This window comes from Ursus maritimus, unplaced genomic scaffold (genome assembly GCF_017311325.1).
Source record: "Ursus maritimus isolate PB19 unplaced genomic scaffold, ASM1731132v1 scaffold_8, whole genome shotgun sequence".
Classification (NCBI taxonomy): domain Eukaryota; kingdom Metazoa; phylum Chordata; class Mammalia; order Carnivora; family Ursidae; genus Ursus; species Ursus maritimus.
In genome coordinates, this window is record NW_024426996.1 from 1,560,453 (window position 1) to 1,578,381 (window position 17,929).

A 17,929-nucleotide genomic window follows, 5' to 3' on the forward strand; every position below is an offset into this window, starting at 1 on the left:
AAATATGCTCTCCATTTTCAGTGTTCCTTTTCACAGTAAATGGTAACTCCATTTCCCATTAGCTCAGATGCAAAACCTTGCAGTTCTTGCCTCTTTTTTTATTTTCCCACATCCTATATCCAACCCAACAGCAAATCCATTAACCCTACTTTTAAAATATGTTTGGAATTGGATACTTCTCACCACTTACTTCTAAACTCTATATCCAAACCACTTTATTTCTAGCCTGGATTCGGACAACAGTCTCTTATGTGGTGTTGGCATTTCCACCCCTGCTCCCTTCCCACAACTACATCCAGAGTCAGTTCTTACAAAAGAGTGACGGTTTTCTTTCTGTGCAAATCCTATCATTTATCACTTTCCTAACAAATACTTTTTCATTTCACCAGAATAACATTCAGAATCTTTTCTATGGTCTACAGGGTCCTATTTGATCTGGCTCGACATCATCTTTCTGACCTCATCTTGTGCTGCTGTCTCTAGTTTACGGGTGCCCTAGCTACACTGGCCTCCTTTGACATTTCTTTAAAATGTCGGACTCTTACTTCAGGGCCTTTGCACATGCTATTCCTTTTCCTGAAACTTCCCTCCAGATAGCTGCATAAATATTGCCATCAGTTCATTTGAATCTCTACTGAAATATCACCTTTTCAGAGAGGTCACCCCTCAACAAACTGCCCGTAGCAGTGAGTAGCACCCCTTTGCCCATCACATCTTCCAGTGCCTCTACCACTGTACATTATTTTTATGTTTTTCACTTAGGCCACCTAACTTACTGTGTGTGTGTAATTGTTTTTAATTGTTCCTTTTTAATCATCTGTCCCTCTTTGTTACAATGTAAGGTTTATGAGGGGAGAGACTTTTTTTCATATTATATTCCTACTGCTTGATATGTGTGAGTGTTCAGTAAATGTCTGTTGAATATATGCTTTCCAATAACTATGAATACTAACAGAGTAAAACTTCACTGACTAGAAAAAAATGGAAAGATGGCTAGTCTGAGTTCAAGATTCTTTTTTGAGAATATTTCCTTGCAAATTCATGAATTTTCGATCAATAATGGGCAAAACTTACTTCCAGTAAAATTAAATTTCTGCTAGTTTTGATGAGTGAAACTCATTTCTAATACTATATTGATTTTGTATATGCAAATGTACTTTTAAAGGGCTTGATGAACTTTCTCCTAAATTGATTTATCAAGTCTTCTACAATTTGGTAGTACCTTTAATTTCATTACTAAGCCTTTTGCCGTTGTTGTTGACATTGTTCTCAAAGCACTTCAAATATCAACTTCAGCTCATTTCAGGTCAAACATTTTGAAATTCTGAGTTTAGAAAAGCCAGAATACATAAAGTTTTATGGCATGAATATTTCTCGGATTGTCAATATAATGGCAAACTTATATCTATTTTAAACGTAAATGTTTATGACTTGGCACCATTAACCTATTCACAATTTTAAAATTAATAATAAAATTAGAATTTGAACTATCTAGGAGAAAGGGCTAATAAGACTTCTTACCAGTGAGTGTGTGTGTGTATATATATGTATATATATATATATATAGAGAGAGAGAGAGAGAGAGAGACGTATATATATACACACACACATATATGTATGCATATTAGTAATATTGAAATATCCCTGAGAGCAGATACTGTGGTATTAAGCCTAGGGCTTCACATATTGGATGCCAATACTTCTTAAAATTTTACTCAACAAAATTGGTTGATCACCTACACTGTGCCCAGAACTGGGATATGAGATGAAGATACAAATATAAATAAAACAAATATGAATATATGTTTATTAAATCTGCATGAATATGATCACCTGAAGTCTTGTGAAATTTTATGTAAAACAATCCACTTCATTTAACTTAGCATATAATTCCATAAGTTATAGTTTGGTCCCTAATAGAAAAAATTTAATTTATTCCTGAATGCATTTGGCATAACAATTTATGTTCCTGGAGAAATAACTTTTCTAAAATGAGTAAAATTGCCTTCTGAAAAACGTAAGGTTCAACAAAATTTCCAAAAGATAAACAATAAAAGCCCTTTTAGTTTAAACCTCGAATCAAATCCATGTTGAATAATATATTTTGTGGAGTCTCTACTGTGAAGAGGGTAGAAGTTCACATGTTAGAAGTGAGTGTCAGAGGAATTAGCTTTATGATAATAAATCAAATTCTTGTACACATTGATGGCCCCACCAGGACTGGCTGTCTACTCTGAAAGTTCTTTAGTGCTGTGTTCCACCAGTGCAGGTGAGAACAGGTCAGACATATGAACGTCAACCATCAACTACTCAGAACGAAGTGCACGCCTCAGAAGAGCCAAAACCAGAAGTTATTATGCAACTCTTAATGTCAAATGATAGAACATTCATCCAAGAATGGAAAGTCCAAAGTTTCAAAAGCAGGTTATTCTCAAAACAGGATATAAAATACATCTTTATTTTTTTCAAAACTAAAATGTCTCAAGATTCAGCAGAGCACTTAACAGCAAACTAAAATATTGTTCATCTACCCTGATTTGCACCAATGGAAATAAGCTGTTACATGGACACTTGAATGCATCGATCACTCCAAATCTTCAGTTTTTTTTGCACACATACTTATCTTCATAATTAATTTAGATGAACTGAATAGTAAAATTAGTTTGAGTTCTCCAACAGGGAAAGGAAGTAGCACCTCACACCTAAATGTTTACAAATATGTGTACAATTCTTAAATTACAAGACTTGGACATCCTTGAATGAGGGGACTAAATCTTTGAATTCTTTATACATTTTTGCATCATCTAGCACAGTACCTTGCACAGAACAAGTGTTCAAAACACAACTAGTAAGTTAATAATTCATTTACAAAAAGTACACTTTTGATGCTTGTGTAAGAAATAAGAATATTTTTGGTATTCTGATCATGCTATTATATAACAGATACACAATAATTCTGGATTTTACTTTTTGAGATAACATAATAACTCTTGTGTATTAGTCTGAGAATAATAACTACCCCAACAAACATATCCTCAGATTTCAATGGAGCAACACAGCAAAAATCTATTTCTTCTTTTGTAAAGTCTAAAGCAGATTTTCCTTGTAGGTGGGGTAATCTAGGCATTCAGCTCCTTGCATTTAGGATTATGCTTTCCCCTGTGCTCTAGAAGCCTCTGCATTCAGCTCCAGGGTGGGAGTTCATTGGCTGAAGAAGAATGCATAATTGCTGCTTAAGTGCCTTGGCCTGAAACTGATGGAACACTTCAGCCCATAGTCCATTGGCCAGAACTAGTCACATGCACCCACTTGGATGCAAGCAGAAGCAGGCCCAGGAATGGAATCCCTACCTGGGCAGAAGCTTTCTGGAGAGTATACTAAGCAAAGGGAAATACAATTTTTTAGCAGACTGCAAGTTGTTTTCTGTGACGATGGGCTCCCCGCCACTTTTTTTCTCCTTTCTTTTTCTTCATAAGCAAAGGACATTGTTGAAGTAACTTCTTGAAAATGTAAATTCCAAGTATAAGGTGATTTTATGTAAATGATAATATAATCAAGGACTACTTGGACAGTCTAATAAGGATTTTTAAAAATGGCAGCAGATTGTAGGACATCTGAAAAAATATCTCAGTACAAAAGATGATTTGGCTATTCCAGTATGCCAGGTATTCAGATAACCAGTCCCTAGTTAATTTCTGCTGTGTAGTTTTCCTTTGAGTAGGGTCCAGTTTTGTCCAAGATGTGTTTGTGTTGCAACAGTATGGGACCATACACATGCATTAAAGGTGACTGATGATAATAAGATGTGTTGTAAAGTGATTATGATTCATAACTTTTTTTTCCCCACACATACCTCAGCTAGGAGGTGTCCCAAACTTATAGCGGACTGAAGGGTGTGTCTCAAAGGTGTGCCTTTATTTCCTATCTGTATCATAAAACTTTTCTATGGTGCTGACATTTTAAGCTTTCTGATCTTGGTTCAAAGGTGTTTTTCCTAAACCTGAAAACTGTGTCCAAATAACGGTGGGAACTGCACCTCTGTTTGCAATATGTGAGATAAAACATTGGGGCCTTGAAAGTGAGCATCGCTGGACATGGTTTCCTGGTCTTTTCTCAGGCAGGCTCTCTTCTTCACCCATAGGTCTTGGCATCCCTGCCTCACTCTGTGCCATCTGGCTAGGAACCAACTTCCCAAATCTGCCTTAGCAACTAGTGCTGCTGGTGCTCAGGAGACTGTTTTCAACAACCACTTCCTGAGGCGATACAGTGGCCTCTCAGAGCTCATATTTTTATGACAGTTTTACTAGACTCTAGGCTTTATTGAGGGCAAGGACCATTTTCAAATAACTGCCCCCCCCAACACACCCTACACACACACACACCACACAAATTACCTACCACAGTGTCTGGCATAGAAAAGGACACAATACATATTTATTGAATGCACTGTCTGCCTAATTACCACACACTATCCTGGGGTTGTGAATTGGGCAGCAGAATCTTAGAGCTGGTGGCAGCCTCCCTGAGTATGTAGGACACACCCTACATGGTCTCCTTTTGCTAGAAGTCCTCCACGGAGGCTCCCCTGCCTTTTACTGTGAGCTCCTATTCCTTGCAGGCTACACTGCTCAAGCCATACTCCAGCACCATCAGTCAAGTTCTCAAACTTATTTTCGAGTTTGAACTCGAATCTAATCCGTGTCCCCTACACACTTCTGGCTCTACCCCCTAGCTTCCCTAAGTCTTTTATTAGACCTTTTACTGGGCTCATTGTCCAATTCAGGAAATAAGAAAAAAACCTGATATTGGAGGAATTAAGAAATGTAACAGGAAGGATGGAGGGTGAGAAATTTATTCAGTTCTCTTTGTTATTCACAAAGAAGCAAGCTCCAATCTCCTTGCCCGGTTGGTCAGAGAGAGGGGTAGTGAGCGGAGGTGACCTTCGGGCAGAGGGAGATTGGCTCATTTTGTGGCGCGCAGGCAGGTCAGAAAGGAGCTGTCGGGCCATTGTCACTCTCTGGCCTCCTGCGCCTAGCATTCTCTCCTTAATTCTCCCACCAACCAAAGGGACCAGAGTGGGGATCCGCCTTGGGCTTCAGGGCCCTGCACACACCCGGAGCACCAAGGGGACGTCGGATGATTGGAAGGAGCCGGGAAGGGAGGTGTGGTGCCACCAGTCCCGACCACTGGCTGCGTGCGCGTGTGAACAGGGAAAAGGCGACCCTCTCCGGTGTGTCTCCCGCCCCCTCATTTCTCCCTGGAGATCGGCAGGGCAGCCCTGGGTGACTCAGAGTTGCCGGAGGTTGCTTGGACTCGCGTCCCCAATCTCCTTGGCAAGCTCGCCCCGCACACTCCGCCACCACGTCCCTGACCCGCGACGCTCAGAAGCGGCCCCCTCCTCAGAAGGTGTGGATGCATGGGTGGGAAACACTGATAACCACCGCACCGCCCCCCCTCCCCCCCAAAACAAAACCCAATAGCAAAAACCACCGTACACCCATCACTAGGCGCCGTCTCCCCAAGGTAAGTTGTTTATTCGTCGCCCTTTTGGCGATCTTCCCTGGACAGCTGCGGCAGCGACAGCGACAGCAGCTGTGCCGCGGGCCCCGGAGCTCCCCGCGCTCTTCCTTCCTCCGCCCTCTCTCGGAGCTTCTCACCCCCACCCCTTCCCTCCTCTCCCTGCCTCCCCCCTTCTTGCCCTCTCGCGGGCCACGCACACACCCGGAGACACCCTCCGCACTTGGCTACTCACACTGCGGCTTAACCCAGCCGACAAGGCACAGTCGCCAAAGCAGCGCGGGGAGTGTGCGGGGTCCAGGGGCGGGTGCCAAGTGGGGCTGCGGGTGGCAGGGTACAGCCCCTCTCCTCCCAGCCGCGACCCCCTGCCCATTCTCTTTCCCTAATCCCGGCCTGCCAGCAACAGTGACACCTGAGCGGGGACTGGGCGGCGGAGGAGGCAGGCCCATAAGACTGGCAGCTGGGAGAAAACAGAGCTGGGGGCGGGGACAGCGAGGAGGAGCGGGAGGCGGGACGAGCGGGGAGGCCGCTGCCTAGCAGTGAGTGACGCGCAACTTAGCCAATGGGAGCTCAGAGCTTCGACGTCGGGGCGGGGAGCGAGGGGCTGGCTCCGCAGGGAGGTGGAGGCTGCCGAGGCGCTGGAGGCGGGGGCCGGGAGGAGGAAGGGGAGGAGGCGGAGGCGGGCGCGGTGGCGGAGGCGGCGGCGGCGGAGGAGGGTAGGTTGCGCCCGGGACTGTGTCTGCCGAGATCCGCGGCTGTGCCTGTGTGAGTGAAGGAGCGGCGCGGGGAGGCAGAGACGAGCGCGGGGGAGCGCAGCGGCGGGACGTCTCCGGCGGCCGCGGACAAGCGGCAGCGCTTGGTGTGGGGAAGCAGCGGCGGCAACAGCAGCAGCAGCAGTAGCGGCGGCCGCCTCTCCGCCGCCGGGGACGCCGAGGCACGGCTGGTGGCACTGACATCGGCGGCCCTGCCTCTTCTCTCTCGCCCCCGACCCTCCCCATGTGATCGGTCTTAATCTCGGCAGAGTGCGCGCGTGGGGCTCCATTCCGCGGTGCCCGGTCTCCTTGCCAGGGTGGGTGCTCCTGTGAGCGCTTCTCCTCCCCACCCCCCTTCCCCCAAGAATAAAAGAAGAACCAAGAGGCGTGCTTAGAAAATAAATAAATAACCACCACACACGCGCAGCCCGAAGCGGAGTCGGCGGGGCTGGCGGCGGCGGCGGAGGAGTGAAGGCGGCGGCGGCGAAGGAGGAGGAGGAGGAGGTGGAGGAGGAGGAGGAGGAGGAGGGACGCGCGAGAAGGCAGTAACTTTAAAGCCAGCTCAGAGCCCAGACCTCCAGCCGAGCGGTTTGCAGCGCGGCGGCGGCGTTGAGTGTCTGGCCCGCCGGTCCGGTCGGGGTGTGCAGTAGGACGGACGAGCAGCGCGTCGCTGTCCCCCGGCGGCTGGAGATGTCCGAGCCCAAGGCAATTGATCCCAAGTTGTCGACGACCGACAGGGTGGTGAAAGGTAAGCGGCGCGCCGCGGTCGCCCGGGTGCACCGTGTGCCGCAGGAACCCTCGCGGCTTGCCTCCCCTCCCCCCGCCTCCGGTTCCCTCCTTGCTCCAGCCACGGACCTTCTAGGATATTGTGCAACCCTCGAACCCCCCTCCTTTGCACGCCCTTCCCCCAAGCCTCCCACCCGGCCCCACTTGGGGCATTTTTATTTACGGGGGCGTCAGTTGGCAAATGGCTGAGCAGCGGGGAGGCGGTGGCGGGGGTGGCGGTGGCGGGAGGGGGCGCCCGGGGGGTGGTTGCTGGCAGGGTGTAGCTGCTGTGACAGAAATAGGAAGTGGGTGGCTGCTCGCAGGCTTGCATGGGATCGGGTTTATGATTTTCTTTTGCAGAGGGAGGGGTGATTTATGGCTTTTAAAAAATTAATATGGCATTTTTATGTGGCCGTGGCTTTCCACCGACTGCCTCGCTCCGGCAGGGTTCTCTCGGCGCTCCATTGCAGCAATTCCCTCCGCGCCCCCTCCCCCTCCCCCTGAAAGGGCCTGCACAGGACTCGCGAGAGAGCGGGAGAGCGTGGGGGGAGCCCGGCGCTTCCTTCCGCGCGGGGCGGGGGCGGCCGCAGGCGGAGGGGGTGGCCGAGGGAACGCGCGGGGGCCGCGGGAGGCGGGGAACGACCCGAGAGCCCCGCCGCCGCCGCCCCGGGATTCCCCCTCAGGCCCTGAGAAAGACAAGAAAAGCAGTTCTCCAACCTCCCTCGCCACCCGAGCCTTCCCCCGCCGACCTGTCATTGCTCTTGAATGGTTCCCCGCTGGAGCACACCTCCCCCGTGGTAACCTCACCCCGCGCGCTTCTTCCATGCCCATGGCACCCCCTTGTTAACGGGCTATTTGGTTCCTGTTATTGGCTCCTCTCCCCTGCCCCGGGATCGTGTATACTCCTGTCTCTGGGGTTTCTGGCGAAGAGAAGCCGGGATGCGTGGGGTGAGGAAGGGGACCGCCAGTGGTCTTTCTTGCCTGGGAAAATCCGCCGTCCTCGTTGTGTTCCGTGGTGGAATGGGGGAGGAACCATCCTAGGAATCCTGGAAGGATGGGACAACAGAGCAGATCCGCCAGGATTAAGTAGTGTTCCTCATTCCTGGTGTTAGGACCCAGAGCAGAGCAGGGATGGGGTATGGGCTAGGCGAGCAAGGGGCCTCTGAAATTGGAAACATCACTGTCTGGTGTGGCTTGTGTGTGTGTATTTGTGTTTGTGTCTGTGTGCGCGCTGTGTAAAAGTGAGATAGTATCTAATGTGGCCATGCAAGTAGAGTGCAAGGCAATAAAGTCATTTGTCCCATGAGCACTTAGGTGAAGTAACTCAGCAGCCGTAAGACCATGATACAGAAGTCCTGGGGTGTCAGAACTGTCCATTGCTCCATTCAGATTTGCTCAGTTTTTAAAGTTGTGCGTGTGTGTATGTGTGTGTGTGTGTGTGTGCGCGCGCGCGCGTGCGCGCGCCTAGTGATGGGAGAAATTGTGTTCTTTTTTTTAAGAAAATAAAATATATTTTCTTGTTTTGGCTGTATTAGAATCATTCCTGCTTGAATGCAGTATTCATAGCCTCATCAAAGTAAGGAGGAAATACCTTTGCAAAAATGACTGGAAGTAGGGCTACAGATGCACAACTGTTCTTTCTGCAGGCATAGCTCCTCATGTTAAAACAGTGAATTCGAATTCATTCAAAAGAACTATGCTTTGTATTAAGAGTTTCTGTTGACAATTTCAGAAATTAAGACTTTTTGCTGAACTATCAGAGTATCTCCCTAATGTGTGAAGTTTAGGTGTACCTCCAATCTGTATGTTTAGATTGCCTGTTTTCAAAACAATGTAAAGTTTACGATTCAAATGATAGCAGTAAATGTGTCCACAATTTAAAAACATTCATATGTGCACACATAAGTTCAGGTTTTCTATTTTCAGTCACAAAGTGTGGCTTCTCCCTGTAAATGTAAAGTTGTGACGCGGAGAAGAATGTAAAAATAATTGTCCATACATTCTGGCTCGGTGTCTTTACCAATTAATGTGAAGGAGCCCATTCATCCATTCTGTGCCTATTTTGCCTTGCTTTTTTCCAATGCTATATTAAAATATTTTTATAAATTTTCATAAATGGCTCTTTATTGTAAATACACCCCCCCCATAATTCCAAAAAATGATTTACATATTTTTGCAGAACTGAAATGCACATGTGGATAATATAGGAACATAGGAAAGTCTCAAAATAGGAAAAGGTAATTTTACATTTGTTTTGATAAGGATCTTGATGTGAATTTTGAATGTGAAATTTTGTTTATAGAAAAAAGTTTTATTGACATCCTAATTTTAAAGTGGGCATGCTATTTTTCTTATGCTTTCTTACAGACCTTATATTGTTGGCCTAAAAGGCATTATCGAAAGGTGGATCCAATATATTGTCACATCTATGACTTTTATAACTAATTATTTGAAATGGTAGTCTATTTTGATGATCAGTTCTCTAAGAAATAGCATTTCCCCGCATATACACATGCTTAGTGAGTGGAAAGTGCATGTATGATGAATGGGAAACAGATGACCAAATGACTTTTTGTATTTACAAAATTAGATAAGACATAATTCATGGAACCATGACTAAATTTTGTTAGAACTTGATATCAGTGGTCTGAGATTGACTCTTTAATGCAGGAAAAGGATTATCCTTGAGGAAATTTTTGTGCTCCTTAAGCTTTTTCTCCTTTTACAACGTATAGATAGTAGTATTTGGTTACGTATAGAAATAAGTATTTGGATCATTATTACCATGGCATGCCATGGTGTTTGTTTACAGTTATCTGCATTAGTGTCATCTGGCTTTTGTTGTATGACAAATTGCTATTTACAAATAAAGCTGTGCTTGTGGTTTTGTTTGTAGTAATACCATGATGTGACGGCTTTCTTGATTTGTACTTCCAGAATGCAACTTTAGAAAGGTAGGTTGAGTTTAAGTCTCAACTAACTATGCAATTTTTCAGGTTCATAGCATCTTCTAGAGTGTGTTCAGAGCCCTTGATCAGTTTTCCAAATCTTAAAAATGCAAGGGAATGGCAGCATTGGAGATAAAAAGCATTCATTTAGGTTACCCCACGAAAAAAGTTACTTCGCTTAGCAAAACTGGTGCTGTTTCATTTTGACTGTTCTTGGATAAAAACAATGGAAAGTATAAATATTCATAGAAAAGATCTTGGTAATGCCCTTGGTTGGGAATCAGAATAATTTGATGTATTTATTGTTTTATATTTTTTAAAGGATACAAAATATATGCATAGCTATATGGCAAAAGATGGAGGGGAGTAAATAGCAGAATAACCACTCTCCCGCTTCCCCCCGTGCACCACGTAGTCTGGATTTTCTCTGCAGTGGTGCTCCACAGGCCTGATTTCAAACTTTGGCTTTTGTTCATTTCTCCCTGCCTGTTCCTGCCTTTAACTCCTTTACTGGCCCTAACACTCCCTCTTCGCTATAGAACTTTGCTATGCGAAAGTCATACACTTAGAGGAAATTAAATTGTATGTCATGAGTGTCTTGCTTTGTTTCATCTCTTTCCTCTCCCTTTGTTCCCATCTCTAAGTATTTTCTAATGGACCTCTTACCTTAACCCAAACTGATTTTAGTGGTAGAAATTCTAGATACCATGGCAGGTTGATAGGGGGTAAATTTATGGGAAGAATTTTGGGGAATTTCTCAAAAACTCTAGGTAGGGAATTTGTGCTGTGTGTCAGGTTACTTTTGGCTGTGGGGAATTAAAAAAAAAAAAAGCACTGTCTTTCTTTGTATTACCAGCTTATATACTATTTGTGAAGACAAAATACGCATAGGGAAATTCTGGAAGGATATCTAAGATCATATAATCAAGAAGCTGGTAGCTAAGCAAAATATTAAGTAAACAAGGATTCAAGCCACCAGTGTTTCTAGCTGAATGCGATGGTACTACTGCTTAAGAAGAAAATAAAAATATGCTACATCAGTAAAAATCATCATGTTTGGATTTTGAAACAAAGTATTAAATAATGGCATTTCTTTGTGGTGTGTCAAGAAGAGCTCATTGTGAATTTATTTTACTTAGATTTATTACCGTCAGTTCAGTTGTTCCGTGCATATTCTATGTATCTGGTTTTCCATTTGAGTACAGTAAAACCTCATTAATTCAGTGTTGTTAAACGTCAGTGTTTGGTGGCTAAAGTTTACATCAGCACTGGATGTGAAGAAAGGGTTCTGCTAATCTAATACTATAAACAACACTATTTGGGCATGGTTAGTATACTTAACAGCACAGATTCTTTTCAGGGCATACTGAATAGCATGTAAGTTAATGCTATTAATTACAAATTAGATTAATCTATTCATTAGTATTTTCTTTCAGGATTTCTACTATAAAGTAAATATAACAAAAATGCATGGTTTTCAAAACCCTTTGTAAACTTAAGGGTTAAGGCAACAATTGAGACTGTGATTCAGGGAAATTCCAGTGATTCTAAAAGGCCATCAATTAGAAGATTAACATTTAAAAAATAATATGTTTTTGGAAACTGGGGTAAAAAACCTCTCATTTAAATGAGCCATGTATTTTAAGACATACAGTTAAAATGTGAAAGAAGTAACACCTTAGAATCTAGTTAGAGGTTTACTCCAACATTTGTTTATATTAGTTTAAAAATATGCCTTTTTCAGTCTGTTTTGTTTTTTAAGTCTATTTGTTTCTATAAGTACAACGTGTTCTTATTTATAATCTTAGAAATATGAAAATGACTTTGATATACTGTCCACTTATAACTTTTATAATTGGCTTCTTATACTTTTCCTTATCTTTTCTGTGTCAGCCATGTGTAAAGTTGGAACTAATTATGAAACCAAATAAAGAATCCATTTAGAGTGACCTCATTGGAAAATGGCATTTTTCTAGACATACCCTCCTTTTAGCAAATCCAGTTAAACTACTATTTTGAAAGTTTTGTGAAAATATTGGACACTCCAGAACTATAGAGAATGAGGATGATTCATGATCTGGAACTTTGGTATATACACAAAAAATCATATTACTTTTTTCAGCAACTTTCTTGATATTCAAGAGAGATATAGTGAGATTTTGAATTCCATCTTTCTGTACTTGCCCTGTTATATTTTATAAGTCACATGCTATTTTCCTTAAGTGTAAAATCATACTCGCCCCTCACTTGTGGGAGCCAGAGGGTCCTCAAGTGGAATTTGAGGGCCCGAGTGGTCACGCTTGCTCCCCTCGCCTGGGAATGGCAGTTCAGTCACTGCTGACACAGAATTACAAATGACACTGTGTAAATGTATTTTCAGGGTCACTCAAGAATAGTCAGAACAATTAATATTGAAATCTGTGAATGCCTTGGGTCTACAACAGTAGCTTATGGTGGCATTTATTTTATAGTTGAAGAAATGGAGACAGAATAGATAGAATGGTCGGTCACAGGTGGGACTAGAATGCAGGTAAGTGTGAGCACATTCTTTCCTTTAGCAGAGATGCTCTTCTCTCTTGAAAATCTGTTTGAAACTGTGACTTCTTTTGGTGTATTTAAGCTATCACAATTTATTTCAAATTTCACTTTACTGAATTACTGGCTATAAAAAATAGCTGTAATAGGAGAAGAAGCTTTTATATCTGTGTATTTAGCAGAAATATAAATTCTCATGATAAATGTTATAATCTGGTTTGATCTTGGCATGAGGTTTACTAAAGGAAAGCTGGTAAACATTATTTTCTCTTCAGGTATATACACAGAAATACAAATAGCATATTCTGTGAAAAAGTTTTATTTACTTTTATTTTGAAGGTTGTTACCATAAGCCTCTTTGTCTGAACTACAGATAATGGCCCATACAGTTGGTCTGGTTTGGGGATTTTATTAATTTTTAGAGAACGATCAAACCGAAAATACCAGTCAATGCCTCTTAGGGTATTCACTCCTTTTTTTAAAAATAGAGTCATCAGGTGGGAATGTAGGCACTGAAACACGATTTCAGTTTATAAACTACGTCTTTAGTAGTCTTGATATTTTCAGTATTTTTAACTCATTTTATTTTTACCATATTTCCATCTTCTGTATCAATGATAAGCCATCAATTATATTTCATATGAAGTCAAATAAAATATTTCATATTCCTCTACTGTTAGGTGTTCTGAATAATGGTTTAAATCAGATGGACTGTCAGCTTGAGGACCTAGACCAATGGCTAGGATCTCAAATCCATTTCCCAAATGTACATGAAGTAGCTGAAACCTTGAAATTAAAAACAAAAACTGAGGAAGCAGTAATTGGTTATTAAAATACTAAATTTTTGGAATTAGATGTATCCTTTGTAAGACCATCATAGAGAGAAATAGAATTTTCTCTTTATCTTATTACTTCCTTAACCCATGCTTTTGCTTCACAGCAAAATATGATGGTCTCTCTGACTTTCTATGAACTATCTCCTGGAACTAGAAATTCTGCAAATGTCTGCAGAGAGCAAAACAAACCAATAGATACCAGAGATTTATGTTAACAGCTGCCTCCAGATTATGACATACCACCTTACAATGTTTGTCAGTTTCAGGTACCTTTCTACAGTTATAAAACCAGAAGAATGATGGTTGATGTTGAGACAGAGAGTTTTATTTATATGAAGCTAAATTAAAAAAAAATCCCACCAGGTCTAAGATTATTAAGACTTAGAGTCTCTTCTTATAGTAACTGTCTAGATCCAGTTTATTTTTTATTTTTTGGGGGGAGGAGCTACTACTTCTGATTTAAAATGTTCAGTGGTCTCTATGTAGCATTAGAATGTTTTGGAGATTCTAGAATGTCAGTGTCTAAACTGTGTCTCCCAGGATGCTGCATATGCTTTGGAAGCTACATAAAATTATTTGTTAATATGTATATTCAGAGTTTTAGTTTGAAAACTTTGGTCACTGAACCAGCGGTGCCTGGCTCAGTGCCTTGCTTCTTATGCACTGTACCAGTTCTTGTCAAATGACTTTGGACATTGCACAGTTCCCACGTGTGCCTCCTAAAGCAATAAATGGAGACAAATTATATGTTTATTTTGAGCTCATTATATTCTGATTCTTTATAAATGGTTCTATATGATGACTGTGTGGTTCATTGGAATGCTTCCTTCTCCAGCCATGTCAGGGAATACAGTATGAGAAGGAGGTATTAATAAGGTGATATAATTAGATCGAGGGCAGTTTTGTTGTTTGGTCATTTGGGCTGGCTTTATGCCAGTTGAGTTTAAAAGGCTAAATCCTTTTCACTGTAACACATTAGCTTGAACTGGAAAGCTTTCTTTCAGTTTTTGTTGTATTTCCCCATAGACTGATCGGTTTTTGACAGGTGAGAAAAAATATGTTAATCACTCAGTGTTTGACATATTGGGTGATATATATTTTTTAATTATTGTTTAGATTTGGACTTGAAGAGAAAAGGACCTGGCAAATTCCATGAAAAAACAAACAAACAAAACCAAGACCAGAAAAAACCCTCTTCCTTTGTTTACATCTTGATTTATCATTTTCTGTAATGCTTTTGTAATTCAGAAATGCAGCCTTCTTCAGCATAACCTCCTGCCCTCCTTCTGCCCTCCTCTGGCCCCCCAAATGTCATTGGATTCTATCCAGTGGGAAGATATATGGGCTATGAGAAGTTAAAAAAATGTGGCACCAACTCTGCTGACTTCTTATATTGTCCTAAGTGGGCTTTAAGCCATCCGTTGACATTTGTTTTTAAACATCCTGTAAGCTATGCCATTTTATCAAATTAAAGTAAAAGCACACTATATTCTCTCACAATGACAGAACCTGAGTCAGGACTTCCAAGTTTGTGTTGTTATTATTATCATTATTATTTTGTTTTTGACAAAGGAATTAAAGTTTTTTTTCATTACACCTGGCATTGTTGGTCTGCTATGCATATTTAATGTTAATAAAGTACATGCGTACCTTCTCTGTGTGGGTTTGATTATTGTCATGGTAACAGTTCTCATCACCTAATTCTCATCATTTGAGCCTTGGTTCAAATGTCACCTCCTCTGGGACCCACGTCTCCTGATATCTTCAACTGGAATAAAGGGACTCAGCCTCTTCATTGTCATGGAGGACACCTTGAATAGAGCATGCTCTGTGAAGATTTGTTTACCTATCTGCCTCCTTCCCAGGAAGTGGAGAGCCCAGGAGAGTGCGGCCTGGCTTCACTTATCTTTGCATATTTAGCCCTAGCACCATGCCTACTGTAGATTAGACCCTCGGTAAGTGGTTGCTAAATGAACAGAATAACAGATAAAGGGTAAGAGGGATTTAAATTTCTAAATTATAGGGTTCTTTTCTATTTTGAAATTTTGTGGATCTTAAATCATGGGCAGCTCACAAACTTCTGGCGAGTTTCTTGATTCGTAAGTGCCAATTCTGTAGAAGGGTTTTCTTTTTTTTTTTTTGCCTGAGCTTGCTTTCTTTAGTTGAGCCTATATGTTTTTTGCCCAGTAGAAAACCTGCAGAAGCATAACGAGCAGGATGTGCTTAGTTTTCAGTGGGTCATTGTCAGTCAGAGGGGGTGTAGGTCAAGTTTCTCAAAGGTGGGTGATGATTTTTTTCTTCAGGAGGACTGGTGAAGGAGAACAACTATGACAGGTCTCTGGGAGGCTCAGAGTAGGCTGCACAGTTACATTGCTTAGAAAAATACACAAATGCAAATGAATAAGAGCTAAGACAGGAATCAGAACAGAGATGTAAAACATACTTGCAGGCCTAGAAAAAAAGATTTCTGTGTAACACTAATAAAAAATCTTCAAGCACATCACGTGAGTACAGGCTGCTCCTGAGTCAGCTCTCCGGATGGCACGTGTACGTGGTGAATGTTCTTGTAAAAGCTCAGTCCTGGGATCCACGTCAGCCGGGAAGGGGGTATGGCGAGGCACCTGCTCTCAACCTGGTCCTTACAGAGCACCAGTGACCTGCTAGCCCTAGTTGGTCAGATGCCTCCCCACTAAAGCAGACTGCCAGGGCTGTCCAAGCTCCCATTTATGGGCTAGGATTTCATCTGTTTCCCTAGTGCAAAAATACTTTTCCTTCAAGGAGTTGAAGGCTAGGGAAACTGTAGTTTCCCACATAAAATCACATCGTTGTCAGCTTCTGCCAATTTGCATTCAGCAGTCAGGAGGAATCTGTTGCCTTCACCTCTGGTCAGAATTCTGTTTGAGTACTCATTTGATATGCACTTTCAGAAATAGGTGTAGAAAACTTTCAGTATCTTAAAAAAACAACAAAAAAAGCTTCCTCCCCCTTCCGCAAATGATTAAGAACTTAAAATTATGACAGGAACTGAGAGATTATTCAGTCTGAATAAGAAAAGATTGGTAATTTATAGATTTCAGGTATTAAAAAGTCTCTTTCTACAGTGGATCACACTCACACATTATCACCACTATCAACTGAATAAGAGAAAACCCTATTTGGAAGCATCCGGGATTTAGTGACTTTTTTTAAAAAGCAGTATGGATATTTAACACTGGCACGGATTATGGGGGAATCTTGTGAATGGAGAGAATAAGTGATTCTCATTTATTTCCATTGTAAATGTGATCTAAATCTAAAATTATGAAATTTTGAAAGTGGAAGAAACTTTGGAAATCAACTCCTCATCTGGCCTGGAGCCAGTCCCGATTCTGTACTGGTGAGAGGGGCTGAGAGATGAATGGGAAAAGTTTTATCTCTTATATTTGCTATGTCTGAACCAAACCAAAACAAAGAAACCAAACTCTTAAAATTGGAAGGTGCGGAAGTGATCTAGCCCAGGCCATCCCCAATGTAGAATGTCCTGTCCAGCGTCTGTGATGGATGGTAATCCCACTGTTTCATGAACACATGCAGTGAGGAGCTCCCTACTTACTTAGACCTGCTCTCATTTCTGCTTGCTAGAGTGCTTCCTTAGGGTTGATACCAGTCTAATGCTCTGGAGTACACAGTCATTATTCCTAGCATTGCCTCACAGGAGTCCATAAGATGGGCCTTACCTGTATTTCACAAGAGAGCTTATTTGATGTTAAAAACAACTTTGACTGTTCTTAAGTCTTCTAGTTATGCCCACATGGCCTCATTTCTGGGTCCTTCCCCAGCCCTGTAGGCTTCCTTAAAAACCAGATAGATTGTTAGGGTCTTTGGAAAATGGAGAACTGAGTTCAGGTACACCTTGGCTAATCTATTTTCATCAAACCCCCAGCACCTTGAGCTTGGTTGTCTAAGCACCCTTGCTTTGCTCTTCTGTGTCCTTATGCTGAGCCTTAAACTTCCTGAAAGTTTAGTCCTTCACTGACGGGCCCAGTCTAGTATGCCTCCCATGAGGCCCCTTGGCTGGGTGAGGACTGCCACTGCCATGATGCTCTTACCCCTCCCGTCCTTCCTGTTGCGATTCCCTTAGGTTGTGTCACCTCCCAGGACTGCAGCTTTCAGGTGTCAGCTAGCCTGCTCCATAAGAAGAGCTTTCCAGAAAACCTGAATAGCAGATGCATGACATTCTGGAGGTGTTGCTTTCATTTTACTTGGTTTTATTTATAATACAGACCAATAATAAAGACAGCATGATAGCTTGACACCATGGTGATGTTAGCGCGGTAACTGAGGACAGGCCAAGTCCCTTGTTTGCTTTGCAAATCACACCGCGAAGGCAGCTCAGCACCCCACTCGCCCAGAGCCAGACCTGCCTCTTCTGCCACCCAGTCTTTGAAGGTTGTTGATAAACAGCTCCTAGGGCCATTGAGTTTGGCTAACTCAGTGAGTTCGATTGTAATTTGATAACTAGTATAAGTTTCACTGAGGCCAAAAAGAGGCCAGTGCCTTCCAACTACGGTGTCACAACACATTTCTGTGTTACACT

At 42.5% G+C, this 17,929-nt stretch overlaps 1 protein-coding gene across 2 annotated transcripts in view; it reads left to right on the plus strand.

The window, feature by feature from the left end:
- The first annotated feature begins 7,425 nt into the window (after nucleotides 1-7,425).
- PPP3CA (protein phosphatase 3 catalytic subunit alpha) overlaps nucleotides 7,426-17,929 on the plus strand; it is a 304,539-nt gene continuing 294,035 nt past the window's right edge. For both annotated transcript variants that reach the window (XM_040625167.1, XM_040625168.1), the window contains exon 1: nucleotides 7,426-7,831. In XM_040625167.1, the coding sequence (XP_040481101.1) occupies nucleotides 7,441-7,831 (391 nt within the window). In that variant the 5' untranslated portion in view covers nucleotides 7,426-7,440. The remainder of the gene's footprint in view (nucleotides 7,832-17,929) is intronic.